Consider the following 18,381-nt stretch of genomic DNA (forward strand, 5'->3'; position numbering starts at 1 on the left):
AAAAAAAAAAAAAAAAAAAAAAAAAGAATTGCAGTTTCTATCATAATCTCTGGGCTGATGGGTTTTGTCTTTTAAGAGATTGAGGAAAAACCTAAAGAGAAAGAAGCAGTTTGTAAGGAAAGTTGGTGGTGTTTTGCCTTCAAATTAAAAGACGGATCAAAGACCTAAATGTGACAGCTAAAACGATAAAACTCTTAGAATGTATACTTCTTTGTGACCTTCACAACAGTTTCTTATATATAAAACCAAAAGCATACGTGACCAAAGAAAAAATATATAAATTAGATTTTATCAAAATTAAAAACTTTTGTGCCTCAGAGGACACTATCAAGAATGAAAATACACACACACATACACAAGAATGAAAATCCACTAAATAGGAGAAAATATTTGTAAACCAAAATCATTTATCTTCCATTTTTATACAAAAAGATATTTTCTTTCAAAATTCAAAGAAATGTGAATGAAGTTTAAAATAATTCTTGGGATGCCTGGGTGGCTCAGTGGGTTAAAGCCTCTGCCTTCAGCTCAGGTCATGATCTCAGGGTCCTGGGATCGAGCCCCACATGGGGATCTCTGCTCCACGGGGAGCCTGCGTACTCCTCTCTCTCTGCCTGCCTCTATGCCTACTTGTGATCTCTCTTTGTCAAATAAATAAAATCTTAAAAAAAAAAAAGTTTAAAATAATTCTCTAGTTGAATAAAAGCCCCTTTTTAAAATGAATTCCTTTTTGGGGTGCCTGGGTGGCTCAGTGGGTTAAGCCTCTGCCTTCTGCTCAGGTCATGATCTCAGGGTCCTGGGATCGAGCCCCGAATTGGGCTCTCTGATCAGCGGGGAGCCAGCTCCCCGCCCCCACTCTGCCTGCCTCTCTGCCTATTTGTGATTTCTCTCTCTGTCAAATAAATAAATAAAATCTTTTTTAAAAATTAAAATAAAATAAAATGAATTCCTTTTTAACCTTTGTTCAAAATAAAGCCTGCTTGGAAAAGCGTTATATTTAAAATTATAATCTCATTAATTTAAAATTTTTAAAGCTCTTGATCCTTTGTTATAAATTTTCTTTTTCATAGAAGTTTAGCTTCATTAGTTATCCTCACTTTTCTTTTTTCCTAATTTTTCCTAATTCTAATGTCCCTATTTATTTTTAAGATTTTTTTTTAAGAGTTTATTTATTTTTGTGAGAGAGAGCAAACAAGAGTGGGGGCAGGGAGGGGTGGAAGGAGAAGCTGACTCCTCACTGAAGAGGGAGCCTGATGTGGGGACTCAATCCCAGGGCCCTGGGATCATGACCTGAGCTAAAGACAGACTCTTAACCGACTGAGCCATCCAGGCACCCAATTTTGAAGATTTATACTAGTTTGCAGAAGGTAGTTGTAGGTTGTTAGCAGAGTTTTTAACATTTGAACCTTAAGTGGAAAATTTCAGTAACTCTGATGAATTATCAGTCTTATCCCACAAGAGAACAAGACCAAGATCAGAAAATTCACTTCTCTATTTGCTTCAGTTTATTCATGTGTAGGATTCTGCCACAAATAATGATAGATGTGATCCTACTCTGCAGAAATCTAAATAGAATAAAATTTAAAAAGGAAGGGCGCCTGGGTGGCTCAGTCATTAAGCGTCTGCCTTTGGCTTAGGTTATGATCATAGGGTCCTGGGATTGAGCCCCCGCATCCGGCTCCCTGCCCTGGGGAAGTCTGCTTCTCCCTCTCCCTCTGCCTGTGCTTGTGTTCCACCTCTCGCTATTTCTCTCTCTCTCTCTCTGTGTCACATAAATAAAATCTTTTTTAAAAAATTTCTAAGAGGAAATTACTCAACTCAGTACAAGAAAGAAACAAAAATCTTAGCTATAGAAGTAGAACTGGAAGCATACACAGCACCTAAATATAGAGGACCACAAACTGATGAAAAAAACTGAATCCTAAGCACACTTAAATTCTTTTTTTTTTTTTAAGATTTTATTTATTTATTTGACAGAAAGAGAGATCACAAGTAGGCAGAGAGGCAGGCAGAAAGAGAGGGGAGGAAGCAGGCTCCCTGTGGAGCAGAGAGCATGATGCGGGGCTCAATCCCAGGACCCTGGGACCATGACCTGAGCCAGAGGCAGAGGCTTAACTCACTGAGCCACCCAGGCGCTCCAAGCACACTTAAATTCTTAAATTTAAAATATCAACAGATTTTTTTGGTTTGTACCATTCATGATGCTTAAATGGAATTATTACCAGATTTAAATACCACCAATAAAATATCTTTCTACCTTTTTTGTAAAACATGACCTTAGTTATAAAATACTAAAAGGTGTATCCATCTTTCTCAGACTATAAAAACATTTGTTCTTATCAAAATTAGACCATTTATTATTGGCACCCCAGGTTTATGCTGGGAAAAAAATGAATAGAAGAAGGAAATGTCTTCTTTTTTTCCAAGTATGTGTTTTTCATTTTACAATGATTTGATTCATTTTACAGAATTTGTGATTTCCTAAAAAGCTGACTATCAGATCGTTTCCTACAAAGCAAATAGCACATTTCCATGTTAAATTGTTTCATATGTCCTGGTACTTTTATTTTTTTTAGGTGGGAACTTAAAGGAAAAGAAGAGGGGAAAATAGAGGTCTGTCACCTCACTACCTGTGTCCTCTGCCCAAAGCATGTGGTAGTGCACTGGACACTTGACTTAGATGGTGTGCATTCTAGAATAACTCATTAAGCAATACATTGAAGTTATATAGTTTTCTGTATCTGCATGTTACTTTGTAATAAAAATATTTGTATAGGGGTGCCTGGGTGGCTCAGTGGCTTCATAGGCTCAGGTCATGATCCCAGGGTGCTGGGATCGAGCCCCGCATTGGGCTCTCTGCTCAGCAGGGAGCCTGCTTCCCTTCCTCTCTCTGCCTGCCTCTCTGTCTACTTGTAATCTCTGTCTTTCAAATAAATAAATAAAATCTTTTAAAAAATCTTAAAAAAAATTTGTATAAATATATACATATTATATACATATAATTATATATACATATATATGTATGATTATATAATTTATATAAATTATATCACTTAAAATAGAAATATAAATTTTAAACATAAATGAGTAATTACATATAATAATTTTAAATATAAAGATATAATACATATGTAATATATAATATGTAAGTATTATAATATACTTATATATAAATAAAGTATATTCCAATATACTTAGATGTAAATATAAACAAATTAGTGAAATTATATGTAAATATAAACAAATAAGTGAAAAATGACCAAAAACTAGTCAATAGGGAGAATCTATAGCGAATAGATTTGTCCTCTCTTACTGAAGCTGTACCCCAGGTCCCAAAATAACATGCAAGATTACCTTGAGCAGACTGGACTGTTTAAATAGCAACAGGATATTGCTATGAATCTCCTTTTTTTTTTTTTTAAGATTTTATTTATTTAGTTGACACACAGAGAGAAAAAGATCACAAGTAGGCAGAGAGGCAGGCAGAGAGAGAGAGAGGGGAAAGCAGGCTCCCCGCTGAGCAGAGAGCCCGACGCGGGGCTCGATCTCAGGACCCTGAGATCATGACCCGAGCCGAAGGCAGAGGCTTTAACCCACTGAGCCACCCAGGTGCCCCCATGAATATCCTTTTTGAGTGCTGGTGGGTGTGTGTATGTGTGTGTTGTTTTGGTTCTTCCTCCCCTCCACCACCCCACCACTGCCACGTAATTAATTCTAAATCTTCTTATTCCTTCCAGAATGGGCTACTCTCTGCACTGCCTTATTTTGGCTGTTGGTTATGTATGATCCTGTCTGGTCAAGCTGCTGACAATTTAAGGGCAAAATGGAATTTTTCAACAATATGTGTCCGAAGAGTTTTTAGCCTGATAGGTAAGTGAGTTGAATCAAGGTTTATTTCAGTTTACCATTATTTACTGTGTTTATAGTGCAAGGCAAAATAAAAATGGTATTAGTCATTTATTTTGTCCACATATTAAAACACTATGTTTTAATGCATGTAGTGCATTTCTGTACAAGATGGTTAGTTCTTTCTGAACCATGCATTTTGAGGATTAATATTGATAATATCCTATTACCTCCACCATAGTCTTATAACTATAAAAAATGGCTTGCTTTGCTGAATATCATTTCCAGAATTTTATAAACCACAGTGTTTTTAGCTCTACGTTTGCAGTGAAAATAATTATTTAAGCCTCCATCCCTTTTCTAAATGAACACATTTTCAACTTCAATCCAAAAACATTTACTGACATCATTACATTAAATGAGGAGCTATGAATCAAATAACTCAAAGGGACATTCAATAATCATATGTTTCAGACTGATTTCATAAAGATAGATTTTAAAACTTTCTATGACAATTGCTTTATTTATTTTTTTTAAGATCTTCGGTAAGTGGAGACCCTGGAAGTCTCAGAAATTACCTTATGAAAGGACGCTATTCAGGATAATTCTGCAAACCCCTTCTGAGCAGCTACTGCTGGAAGGTGCTGTCCTGTTCTATTGCTTACTTATTTCAATTCCCAAGAATTTTTCCTCACCTGCAAATGAAATAGATCCCATTAGATTCAATCCAATTATCTCTTTTTTGGCTTCTGTTCACCTGCTCTGTCCAATATGGTAGCCACTATCCATATATGGCTATTTACATTTAGTTGAAACTTTAAAATAAATTCCTTGACTGCAGTGCATACAAATACAACATTTTCATCATCACAGAGAGTTATTGAATAGGTGTTGCTATAGAACAGAGAAAAAGTGGCAACCCATTCATTAAGTCCCTTCCTGTTACTCATATATTGTGCTTAACTGCCTATAATAAAATATGTATATTGCTATCAATGCTAAAACCTAGATGGAGTGTTCTTATAACTTTATTCAACAGAATTTATCTAGTTTATCTTCTTTGGTTATATGAACTTTAAATCTCATTCTGTACCAAGTATAGCTTCTCTCTAGAACTATATTTTTCATTCTCTTCTTGCTCTTTGTAGAACTATAGCTGAGTCTTGGCAAGGAAGATTTAATAATGTTGCATTGTGATATTTTCTTTTACATTACTTTCACATTAGTTGCATTATGTCTATGTGTTTTTCAGCAGTTTTCGTTTTGTCATGAAAACTGTTCAGTCTTCTATGCAGTACATCATTTCTACAGTAGGTGGCAGTAGTGTCAAATCTCAGATTTATACTATATTAAGGTAACACAAGCAAATAGTAATAAATAGTAATACCGGGGCTTCTTTTTCTGTTTATAACTTTTTAACTCCAGGAATGATTGGACCTGCAGTATTCCTTGTAGCCGCTGGATTTATAGGTTGTGATTATTCATTGGCTGTTGCATTCTTAACCATATCGACAACACTGGGAGGCTTTTGCTCTTCTGGATTTAGCATCAACCATCTGGATATTGCTCCTTCGTGAGTACTAATATAAAAATTGGCTATGATTGACTTTAAATTTTTTTTTAATTGTGGTTAAGTATATATAATATGAAATACACCATTTTAACCATTCTTAAGTGTACAGTTCTATGGCGTTAACTACATTCAGGTGTGAAGATGGTATGCAGCTATCACCACCATCCATCTCTAGAACTTTGTCATCTTCCCAAGCTGAAACTGTTCCCATTAAACACTAACTCCCCATTCCTAACCTGCCCACCATCCCTGGCAACCTCCATTCTACTTTGTTCCTCTATAAATTTAACTACTCTAGGAATGACTTTAAATTCTTAAACAAGAGGCTTCTGGGTGGCACAATCAGTGGAGCATCCACTCCGTTTCGGCTCAGGGTGATCTCAGGGTCATGGGATCGAGCCCCACATCAGTTCCACACTCAGCACAGAGTTGGCTTAAGAGTCTCTTCTTCCCCCTCTCCTGCTCCCCACTCCATTCTCATTCTCTCTCAAATAAATAAAATAGCTTAAAAAAGAATAAAAACAAATTTTTAAACAAGATTTCAGTTTACATAGTAACACATGAAATTCTTTTGAAATTAAAAATTTTAACTGTCATCACCTCTGTACACAGTTTCCAACAAAAACATTACACATAACACATGATACTTGTGTCTGTCTCCCCAGCTAGAGTGGGAACTCGCAAGGCAGATGCTGTCTTACCCTCCCCATGGGCTTGGCACATGGTGGGCATTTAGTTGGATGGATGAATGCCCAAGACCAGACCAAGTTATTTATCCAATTATTATCTTACCTTTGTGCAAATATATTTTCTAGCCCTTGATAGCTTATAAATCAGTTTCACAAACATTACCTCATTTTATCCTTAAAGCATTCCTAATGAGAGAGATATTCTTAACTCATTTAATAACTAAAGATTCAGAGCAATTAAGTGACTTTCTTACATCACATAGCTAACAAATGATAGAGCCCAAACTTGAACCTAAACCTCTTACCTTTAAGCCCAGAATTCTTTTTACAGCTCCTTCTTGGAAATATTCTTTGGGCCACATACTTCTAGGATTCATTTGTGCCAGTCAACTAGGTAGAGGAGGGGCCTATGTAAATATTTTAGCCCAGAAGATTCGATATGCTTAATTTTTAATGGACATGAATTTATTTTTGGAGAAAACGTTGGTGGTCCAGTACCATATTTACCCTTTCCCAAAGTCTTTTCCCAAATTGACTACCACAGAATTTTCTGATTCTTATTAATCCTCAGTCTCCCATCTCTTCAATAAGTACCTTAAGTAAGAAGTCAGAGAAGTTGGGGCACCTGGGTGGCTCAGTGGGTTAAAGCCTCTGCCTTCAGCTCAGGTCATGATCTCAGAGTCCTGGGATCGAGCCCCACATCGGGCTCTCTGCTCAGTGGGGAGCCTGCTTCCTCCTCTCTCTCTCTGCCGGCCTCTCTGCCTACCTGTGATCTCTGTCTGTCAAATAAATAAATAAAATCTTAAAAAAAAAAAAAAAGTCAGAGAAGTTTCCATAGATCAGACTGTTTAAGTGTGCCCAGCTCCCTGCTGAATCCTGTCTGCCACTTTGCAGCGCCGTCCACTAAAGGTTCATTCTCAGCCCCTGTGGCAGTGCTGTTTCCACCCCTCTGCGCCCTTCTCAGTTCACACCCTAGCTCTTCATTAGGCCTTTCCAGACCATTAATGCCTACTTTCTTCTCTTCCTCTTCTTAGTGCATTCCAGTTATAATTTAATGCTAGATGCATTTGTATTCACTGCCTTACCTTGATTTGTAATTATTTTAAATGCAACTCTTACCTTTCTTGTCTCCCCATTTGGATATAAACTCATCAGACTGAGACAGACTATACATTCATATCACAGCTTCTGCACAAGGAGAAGCACACCCAGTCTATACTTGTTGAGTGGTTGATTTATATAACCATACCGAGGAAGTAGGAACTTCAGTGCTACATACACCTTTCACAATGGGGATCCAAGGAAGAAAATCAGCAACACTTAGGCACTGGACCAAGAAACCATTTGATATAAAAAGTAACCTAAGCAAAAGCTCTGGAACTATAAGCGCAGAGAGCACATGGGCAAGTCCACCTTATTGAGCCCAGCCGTACCAGAACCTGGCCCTGTGCTGGGTCTCGGTCAGTGCTCAATCAAGGGCATGAATGGAAGAATGAACACAGCCTTTCACATTTAGCACCATGTTAAAACTCTTTCTTAAAAAATATTTGGGTATTGATTTCATTGTATGTCAACACTTTTCTTTAATGCTCTTTCTTTAGTATTATATAATAAAATCAATTTTTATACTCTCTATTAAATTTAAATACAGAATCCACAACCAACGTGGAAAATCCTCCACATTATGGTCCCAATTTACCTGTATAATTTTATTTCCCTCTCCCCTGCCTCATCTAATTTGTACTTCGCCCCAGGTGAACTAAACTACTCTTTATTCTCAAAAAATATCCCCCAAGAGACACACACACACATCACACACACACGTTCTTTCCCACCTTTGGCCCTATGCTCGTGCCTGTCTATATACCTGGAATGCCCACACTCCAGATTTTTCTCATGTCTCGTAGTGATTAGATTCAGATAATGTATCCCTGACCAGATTCACTGGCCTGTGACCTCAGGGAATCACATCCAGAAGCCCCTGGTAATATTGATTTTGATCACCCAGTCAAGATGTTGTAGTTCTCTAATAACTACTTACTTTTTCCCCCTTCAACAAGGCATCTCTGGAAAGATGCCTGGAGATCATACAAATATCCTTCTCATCACCCTCCTCGCCAGCTTAGATTTAGTACCCATTGTTGATCCACACCAAACCAGTTTTACCATGTGGCTTCAAAAACGTGGTATTTCCACTCTATCTTTCCCTCCACATTTAATCAGTTGGCGTTCTTTTGTAAGGAAGATCTTCCCTCCTCCTCCACTTTTTTATCTATCATCAGCGTGGACTCAGAGACTCCTAATTTATTTGATGAGTTATAATCCGTTATTGTCCGTATCTGTTTTTATTCTCACATTATCTCAGATTTAGCCATAGGTGCCCCTCCGAGCTGGGTCCTGTAGCCTATCGACATTCCCCACACCCCTTCACCATCCCGCACCCTGCTTCTTCTTTGACCACGTCTTTATTGATGAAACAACTAGATGTTCCAAATTCATCTTGTATCTTCCCTGCCTTGAAATACCTTGGAATCAGCGATTTCTCCAAGGAATGCTGGATCCTTTCAGTGAAGAGTGGTGTTTAGAAACCAAGGCCCTGGCAAGAGATCATATGCCTTCATTACTAAGTTAGATTGCCTCTCCTAAGCAGGTGTTAGTTACTACTTAGAAATCACTCGAAGCATTGACTGCTGTCAAAGGTTTATTTACAAATAGAACACAAAAGGGGCACCTGGGTGGCTCAGTGGGTTAAAGCCTCTGCTTCGGCTCAAGTCATGATCCCAGGGTCCTGGGATCGAGCCCCGAATTAGCTCTCTGCTCAGTGGGGAGCCTGCTTCCTCCTTTCTCTCTCTGCCTGCCTCTCTGCCACTTGTGATCTATGTCAAATAAATAAATAATCTTTAAAAAAAACTTTAGATAATCTTAAAAAAGAAATAGAACACAAAAGTCTGCAATTTTATCAAATTATTTCTTTTACATCTTTTATATGCTGAATAGCACATAGTAAGCCTTGTTTTTTATTTTCTTATCTTTGGGATGTTGAAGTGATCCTTCAATCCTTCATAGAATTATCAAGGTACCAGCAGAGACTTGTAAGTCTCTCTAGAATGAATTGTAGGGATGCCTTCCTCCACAAAGTAGCAAAAGATGACAGCTTTAAATGTACACTACTTTTATTATGATGTTGTTATTTCTTAATTCTAGTTTAGTTGTTTAGTTATCTCCTTATTTCCATAATCATAACTGTTAGTTAGAGCAATGTATGGGTTAAAGCTGAGTTCACATATCAGCTACATTATATGTATTTAAATAGCTCTTAAAAGTATCTGCAGGGGCCCCTGGCTGGCTCAGTAGAGCATGTGACTCTTGATCTCATGGTGGGGAGTTCAAGCTCCTTGTTGGGTGTAGAGCTTACTTTAAAAAAATTTAGAAATAGAGGTGCCTGGCTGGCTTAGTAGAGCATGCAATTTTTGTTCTTGGGGTCATGAGTTCAAGCACCACATAGGGCATAGAGCTTACATAAACTAATAAATAAATAAATAAATAAATAAATATTAAAAGTATCTGCATAATAGTGAATTCCACAGGGTACTATGTAAATTTATATTGACAATAATATTGAGATTGAGGTTAGAAATACAATATTTTCTGAGATTAGGAATAAAAGGAAATAGTATATCTAAATGAGATTTTACTTATTAAGATATTTTGTCCTCTCAACTTCTCTACTTCATAACCAAAATAATTTAAATAGACATATTTTAATATTTAGCCATACTTTATGGATATTATGTTATTTATTTACTTTTTTATATATGTATTTACTTTCACATAATTCTTTCATGGAATTAACTACATTAACAATATGTGACTGCATATTACTTTATCTCACTGATGTATACCTTGCTAATCTAATCACAGACCTGGGATAGAAGGACCCTCAAAATTTAGAATTCTAACAAAAGTTAAACTGCATAAGCCTATGGAGCCTGTCATTCTTTTATACGGTTTGGATCTGGCAGTTGTTTATTTAACTAACAATGGTAACTACTTGCCTTAGACAGTAATATTTTTGTTGGTAATTAGAAATTTGTAAGAACAATAATTGGTTATATACTGACTACATAGCCACCCATTTTACAGAGAATGTGGTACCTTCTTGAGTTAATTATTGTCATAGTATTTCATATAATTAAAATCAATTTAAACTTTCAGAACCAGAAATAGATGTGATTAATTATTAAACCCATTAGTTACAGTCTTGGCAGTGTTTAAATTCTGAAGTTCAAACATCTCTTGTATAGTTTCATGTGATTTTTATCTTTAAACTAGAAGATTACATTAATCCCACTTAAATATAAAATGTTCCATCTTTTTAATGTAATACTGAATTACATTTTTTAAAGTATAAGGATCTGATAATCAGAATAGTAAAAATAGTTCACTGTATGTAAAAAGTTTATTGTGATTAAAAAAAAGAAAACTCTAAATATGTCTTATCCTATTTAGGAATGTAATATTTCACATCCCAAAATTGATCATGCATGAAAGCTGTTTCTTTTTTTTCTCTTTAATTTTTTTTTATTTGACAGAGATATCACAAGTAGGCAGAGAGGCCGTCAGAGAGAGAGAGGGGGAAGCAGGCTCCCTGCTGAGCAGAGAGCCAGATGCTGGGCGCCATCCCAGGACCCTGGGATCATGACCTGAGCCAAAGGCAGAGGCTTTAACCTACTGAGCCACCCATGCACCCCTATGCATGAAAGTTTTATTACAATGCCTGTCACATAGAGTGTGCTCAGTAAACATTTGTTGAAGGAATAATCTCTGGTTTTATCATGAGACCAAATGTCTAATGTTGAATTGTTTACAATATACCGAAGTCTTTCGTCAAAAAAAAATCAAAACAGAGGGAAGAATTTTTCTGTAACTTACAAGCTAGGAAATGCTTATTGAGTATACTTATTGGTGAGTTAAGAAGTAAAAAAGTTTAGGGGCATCTGAGTAGCTCAGTCGGTTAACCGTCTGCCTTCAGCTCTGGTCATGATTGCAGGGTCCTGGGATGGAGCCCCATAGGGCTTTCTGCTCAGCAGGGGATCTGTTTCTCCCTCTGTATCTCCCCCAGCTCCTGTTCTTGCTCACTCTCTCTCACTCTCTTTTAAATAAATAAATGAAATCTTAAAAAAAAAAAAAAAAGTAGTTTAACATAATGATGAAAGAAAGGAAGAATTTGAAAAGCAAATTAACTTCAAGAAAACTTTGTTCAATTTAGTGATAATTAGAAAGATCTGATACAGGGGCGCCTGGGTGGCTCAGTGTCAAGTATCTGCCTTTGGCTCGGGTCATGATCCCAGGGTCATGGGATCCCTATGTAGGGCTCTGTGCTCAGCGGGGAGCCTGCTTCTCCCTCTGCCCCTACCCACTCGTGCTTGCACACACTCTCTCTCAAGTGCTTAAAATCTTTAAAAAAAAAAAAAAAGGAAAGGAAAGGAAAAAAATATCTGAATCTGATACAAACACAACAGGGGCGCCTGGGTGGCTCAGTCGGTTAAGCCTCTGCCTTCAGCTCAGGTCATGATCCCAGGGTCCTGGGATCGAGTCCCATGTCGGGTTCCCTGCTCCACAAGAAGTCTGGTTCTCCCTCTCTCTCCTTCTCTCTCCCTCTCTCTCTCTCTGTCTCTCATGAATTAAAAAAAAAAAAAAAATCCGATACAAACAGAACAGAAATAAGAGCCCCTTGAAGCTGAAGGAATAAAGACATGAGATGTCATTTCTGAGGGACAGAGAATAGGAGCCCAACCAGATTGCTGCACAGTGACGTGAGGTATGTATGTGAGATTTACAAAGTAAGAACAAAGACTGATTACCCAAGAAAGGATTCAAAGAAATAGCGAATAATTAAAGAACTGAAATATGTTCTTTAATGCTACTGATTAGAGAAGGAATCTGGGAGGGATTTCTCTTGAAGTGAGTTAAACAAAATGACATTGTTCCATTATGTAGTTTATAGAATCATAGAAAGTGAGAACTAGGACGGATTTACAGTAACTCATTCCTTGCTACTCCAAGTGTGGCCCACAGCCCAGGAGCATCAGCGTTACGCGGGAGCTTGTGCAAAGTGCAGAATCTCAGGCCTGACCCCAGCCTTGCTGAACTGGGATCTGCATATTAAGGTCCTCAAGTGATTATTGGGCATCTTCAGCTGCAAGGCCCTGGCCTAGTCAAGTCCTGTCCCTCCTACAACAGACATGTCTGTTGAGCTCACTCTCCATGACACTACAAAAAATAACACCCAGCTCCTGTGTGCAACAAGATCAGTCTAGTTCAGGAAATAAGCAGTAAAAAAATAAATAACTGTAATATATTATGATAAGTCAGTCTTCCGACAAATATTTATCAAATACCTGCCAATTACCAGCCATAACAGACACAGCCCTGGCCTGTGAAGCTTTTAGTCTAGGATGGTAGAAACGAAAGGCTCACACAGATTAAAAAAAAAAAAACTTTCTGAAGAAAAAATGAGAGAATACAAGAGAGAGATAATATGTGGATGAAGGAGTAAAGGAAGGTCTGTCTGAGGAAATGACATTTAAGCTAAAGTCTAAGGAATGAGTTAAGTTAGCCACCCCTCGGGCAAATAATATATGTTAATAAAAATAATTAATTAAAAAAAAAGTTTGCCAGGCACGGGCGCCTGGGTGACTCAGTTGGTTAAGCGACTGCCTTTGGCTCAGGTCATAATCCTGGATTCCCAGGATCAAGTAACGCATCGGGCTCCCCTCCCAACAGTAGTCTGCTTCTCCTTCTGACCCTCCCCCGTCTTGTGCTCTCTCTCTCATTCTCTTTCTCTCAAATAAATAAATAAAATCTTTTTAAAAATTATTTTAAAAATAATAAGTTAGCCAGGCAAAAAGGGAATAGTGTTCCTGAGAGAAGAATTTATATGAGTAGGAAAAGAAATCAGTGTGTGTCTTAGTCTACTCGGGCTGCCAGAACAAAATACCATAGATTAGGTGGCTTAAACAACAGAAATTTATTTTCTCACAGTTCAACGTCCAAGATCAAGGTGCCAGCATGTTTAGTTTCTTGTCAGAACTATCTGGTTTGCAGATGGGCTGCTTTTTGCTATATGCGCCCATGGCACTTCCCTCGTGTGTCTGAAGGCATGCTTGCATGTGTGCAGAGAGAGAAAGAGCTCCAGTGTCTCTCATTCTTCCTATAAGGGCACCCATACAATAGATGGGACTTGACAATAGATTAGACCTGAAGAGTAAGGAGAGACCAAAGGCGATGATTTCCAGGCATTCTGTATCTGCAGCTGGATGGATGGATGTGCCACTTACTGGAACTGGGATACCTGAAGGAGGAAGAGTCTTGGAGAAAAATAAAAATTTCAGACATGTTAAATTTTAGATATTTGTGAAAACATCTAGAAAGTAGTAGTTAAAGGCAGTAGGATTTATGGATCTGGAACTCAGAGCATTTGGATTGGAAATGAAAATTAAGGAATAATAATACACATTTTAAAGCATTGAAAGACAAAAATTGCCTTGGGAGAGAGTGACAAGAGATCCCAGGACTGGATCTTGTCCAACAATTTCCTAGAAAAGGAAATCAAAAAGGAGCAACAGGGAAGATAGAAGGAAAATCAAGAATGTGTTGTCAAGAAAGCCAAGATCGGGGTGCCTGGGTGGCTCAGTGGGTTAAATCCTCTGCCTTCGGCTCAGGTCATGATCTCAGGGTCCTGGGATCGAGCCCCACATCGGGCTCTCTGCTCAGCGGGGAGCCTTCTTCCTCCTCTCTCTCTGCCTGCCTTTATGCCTACTTGGGATCTCTGTCTGTCAAATAAATAAATAAATCTTTAAAAAAAAAAGAAAGAAAGAAAGCCAAGATCATCCAATCTTCAAGAAAGGGCTCTGGATAAGAGATAAAGATTTAGATCTACAACATCTAAGGATTCAGATGTAAATCTAATAAAAGATTTAGATCTACAACATATGAGTTATAGATAAAGCCATGGAATTGGATAAAAATACTCAGGAAATGATGAAAATCTTGGGAATTCATCAAGAGAAAGAACCTGACGCAAGAGTAACTGAAAAGAAGGAACAGGAGAAAGAGAAGGAAAATAAGTAGAGAATGGAATTCCCAAAGGGAGGGCTTGATTAACAGTGTCAGATGCCACAGAGAAGCCAAGTAAAGCAAGAATGAAAGTGTTCCTCTCCAGATGGAGAAGTTCATTAAACATATTGGTGAAAAGGCTTCTGTAGAACAAGAAGGACACTAGGCTGCAGTGACTTAAGGAATGAATGGAAAGATAAGGAAGTGAAGACCATCAGCGTAAAACAGTGATCTCAAAAGTGTGATCCTTAGCCCGTCCACATCAAAATCATCAGGAGTGCTTCTTAAAAATAAAGCGGAATCATGGATCACAGGGCTAGGGAAAGAATCTATCTGCGTTTTGTCGCTCCTCCCAGTGGTTTTCATGGACTTTAAAAATTTGAGAACCACTGCCAATAAACAACTGTTTCAAAACTATAAACTATGAAGGGAAGGAGAAAAAACTAAAGAGAGACATATATTGATGGAAGATTGACTGGTTTTTTTTTTTTTTTTTTTAAGGTGAAACAGACCCAGGTTGTAAATGCAGTGGGAAAAGAAGTCCAATAAACAAGGAAAGGTTAAAGCTGAAAGGAAGAAGTGACAACTAGTGGTTGGTAGATGTCAGGAAGGGATGAAACTCAGAGTCAGGAAGGGATGAAACTCAGAGTCCAAGTAGAGGGATTACCTTCCAAATAAGAGGAAATGGAACATGGTAAGGTGGGTTCAGTTAAAGAAAAGTTCTGAGTTGAGTGAGATGAGAACATGGGAATTGTAGTGACTCAAAATATGTCCACACGTTCTTCAACACATCTCCCTTTGGAAGATGGAGCCTATTTCCCCTTCTCTTGGATGTGGGCTGGATTTAGTGCCTTGTTTCTAGTGAATGTGGCAAAAGTAGTGATATCTGACTAGGTCATAAAAGGCCTCAAAACAGCTTCCTTGCTCTCTGTCTCTCTCAGATGACTCATCTGTCATGTAGGGAGGACACTTAGGAGCCCTGCGGCAAGGCCAACTTGGGGAGAACCAAGGCCATCGCCAGCAGCCACATGAGTGAGCTTAGAAGAGGGTAATGCAGCTCCAGCCAACACAACTGAAACTTCATGAGAAAATCTGACCCAGAACCACCCAGCTAAACCACTTCTACATTCCTGACCCACAGAACCTGTGAGAGGATAAATATTTGTTGTCCTCAGCTGCAAGGCTTGAAGTAATTTATAGTGTAGCAGTAGATAACTAATTGAAAAATCTTAACTGTCAGTCTTTGATTTCTTTATGACATGGGACTCAAGTTCATTGCTGAGACTAAGAAAGAAGATAGGTGAAGAAAAAAGATTTGAGAATCATAAAAGTTCAAACTAGCTACTGGGGAAAATTGTCAGTAAGAACTCATTGAAGGGATTTTTGGCATTGACAAGGATCAGAGGCAATTGGAGATGAATTTTGTACTTCTCTATTTTACAGAGTTGTTCTTTCAGTGGTGTTCAGCAGCCCAAGTGTAGGACTGAAAATGTGCTGTAGGATTGATTTAGGCTTGAGATTTTAACAGGCTGAGGGTTGATGAATATGGGATATGGGAATTGAGGGTCTGGGCACGAGATATCTAGGCTGTGTTATCTCTCAGATGCTTTTAGTTGAAGTAATAGAAATGTTAATTCAAGCTGGCTAAACAGCATAGTCTATTGATTCACTTTGGTGTAAAATCCAGTGACAGTTGGCTTCAGGCAAGAGTTGACATCAGCTGTCCACTAATACTACCAAAGATTCATTTCTTTTCCACTCTCTAGCTTTCATGATATTAGTTTTACCCTGAGACTGGGTGTGCTTCTTAAATCACACAATGAAATGATTGCCAGTAACTACCAGAATTGCATGCTTCTTTACTCACATCGGTCAAGGAAGAAAAGAATCTTTTTCTCTCTGTACCATGATAGTAAGTCCTGGGCTTCATTTTGATTGAACCAAAGCAAGTTACATAACCACCCCTGAACCAATCCCTACAGCCAAGAGAATACCATCTGACTTTAGGACAATTAGCACCTATCCTAAAGTTAGAGGTGAAGGAGTCAGTATCCCCCAAACCTCATGGGAATGGATGCTGAGGAGGTCACTGATAATGTCCACTCTAACACATGGAGATGTGAGCAGGAAGAACTCATTTTGAAGATGAAGAAATTCAGGTCCAAAGGAGTTGGGTGGCTTCCAAAGTCATCCCTAGGAAATGGCAGACCTGAGATTTGAATCCAGGTCTCAGCAACATGATTCAAGGATCTTTCTGCTACATCAGGTTGTCTCTTGAAGATCTTAAAAACTGGTCATCGTTTAGTAGTTATTTTGAAAACTCAGGGAAAAGAACTCATTGCCAAGAACAGATACCTACTCTGGTTGCCTCAGTTTATGTGAGTTTATTTTAAAACTAAGTAAATAAATATGAGAAGTAAAAATTGTAAGGAACATAAAATTGGCTCACTAGCCAGCTAGCCAGAAAAAAGGTAGTGAGCCACCCACTCCATTTCATGGAACTGAAATGTAATTCAGGATTCATCAGGTACCTTCAGTCCTTCAGGAGCTCTGGAATCTGGCAAGAACTTCTGGGAAAGGGGGGGGATATATATGTGTATATATATTTATATTTATATATATACATACACACATAGTACCTACCTTATAAGATTATAGAACACATATACACCTGCTTATACACTTAGCTCATTATAGTAAGTGCATTTGCACATAACACAATAGACTATTATTTTCTGGGAAACTTTGAGTCAGGTCCCATGACCAGGGTTACAAATCAATCCAAGTAAAATAATAAAGGGCTGATTGGTGAGCTCTCGGAAAAGAAAAGGCTGATTACTGAGGAGTAACCATTGGATCATTAACAGCCAAAAGAGCAAAATGGTCTAATTTCTCAACATTTTTAGCCTCATACATAGAGGGAACACAATATATATGGTACATCAGGATTTCAAGTAGATCTCCCATGATAACCTTTTGGATAAGTTGGAAAAAGATGAATTGGATGTACAATTAGGTGGGTGTGTAATTACTAAATTTCAGTGTCATGGCATGTGGATTAAAGGACCTAGTCATTTAACAAACACTGTACCCAGGCACTCTACCAAATGTTGAAGACACAAACATGAAGGTAATATGGTCCCTGTTTGCATCTGTAGAAGCTTCTGGTAGTTTGGGAGGATGGTAAGGTCACATCCTGAAGCATATACTGGATGATGGCCAAGCAGGATCCTGGAACTGGGCTTCAAGGCATCAGCTGAGTGGTTGAACTTCGTATCTTGAAGACCCTGTTCTAGCCCTGGCATTCTGTGAGTCATAAGTCAAAAAAGACATTTATCTAGATATAGTATGAAACCAAACAGTTTAGTAACATAAATGATGCCAACAAGTAGTTGTAGAAGTTGGTAAGTACACGTATGCACCATGTACTTACCTCCAGATATGTGCTTGTAATCAACATATGTATATATGTGAACAGCACATGTAACTTCTAAAAATATGTCACCATACAAATGTAAGGTCATCTCATCAAAGTCAAAATTATTTCCCTCCCTTATATTTTGATTCAGCCCTTCAGAAGAGCTTGCAGTTTTTATTTTCCAACTAGAATTTCTTCCTTTAAAGGTTGCTAGGTTGTTTCTAGTTCTCCGTGTCTTGGTTAACTGGGGGATCACCTATCTTTTGACCATGTTGTTGCTTAGTTGCTTTTTCTTTGGTAACAACTGAGTGCCCATGCACTAGATAAGGCTCTGGTAATTAGAACAAGAATATTTGAGGGCCACAGACTGTTAAGCATTCAGCACTAGAGCTTATGGTGAAAAATTAAGCTCAAGAAAACTGGTAATTCCTATAGATTGAACTCAGTGATGACTATGGCAGCATCATTCAGCAGGCAGCATACAGATTATAACCTTATATTACTAAGTACTGATTTGGAGTCAGACAAATTGGGTAACATTTTACAGTCTATCTTCATCTGTAGTATGGAGATAGGAATCCCTACCTCATGGAGTGGATTTTACTATTAAAATGGGATATGTATAAAATACTTAGAGCCACCCCTGACATAAGGTTTTTCAATACACAATCAGTAATCCTATTAACATAAAGATGTGTTTGTGGTATTTTCCAAGCCTTTTCCTCTCTAGATTAAAA

The 18,381-nt window shown here is 38.0% G+C and overlaps 1 protein-coding gene across 3 annotated transcripts in view; it reads left to right on the forward strand.

Moving 5' to 3' along the window:
* Window positions 1-18,381, forward strand: part of SLC17A5 (solute carrier family 17 member 5) — a 48,602-nt gene that overhangs the window by 21,878 nt on the left and 8,343 nt on the right. For all 3 annotated transcript variants that reach the window (XM_032864357.1, XM_032864359.1, XM_032864358.1), the window contains 2 exons: window positions 3,738-3,870; window positions 5,272-5,419. In XM_032864357.1, the coding sequence (XP_032720248.1) occupies window positions 3,738-3,870; window positions 5,272-5,419 (281 nt within the window). The remainder of the gene's footprint in view (window positions 1-3,737; window positions 3,871-5,271; window positions 5,420-18,381) is intronic.

This window comes from Lontra canadensis, unplaced genomic scaffold (assembly GCF_010015895.1).
Source record: "Lontra canadensis isolate GAN:19392208 unplaced genomic scaffold, GSC_riverotter_1.0 scaffold27, whole genome shotgun sequence".
Classification (NCBI taxonomy): domain Eukaryota; kingdom Metazoa; phylum Chordata; class Mammalia; order Carnivora; family Mustelidae; genus Lontra; species Lontra canadensis.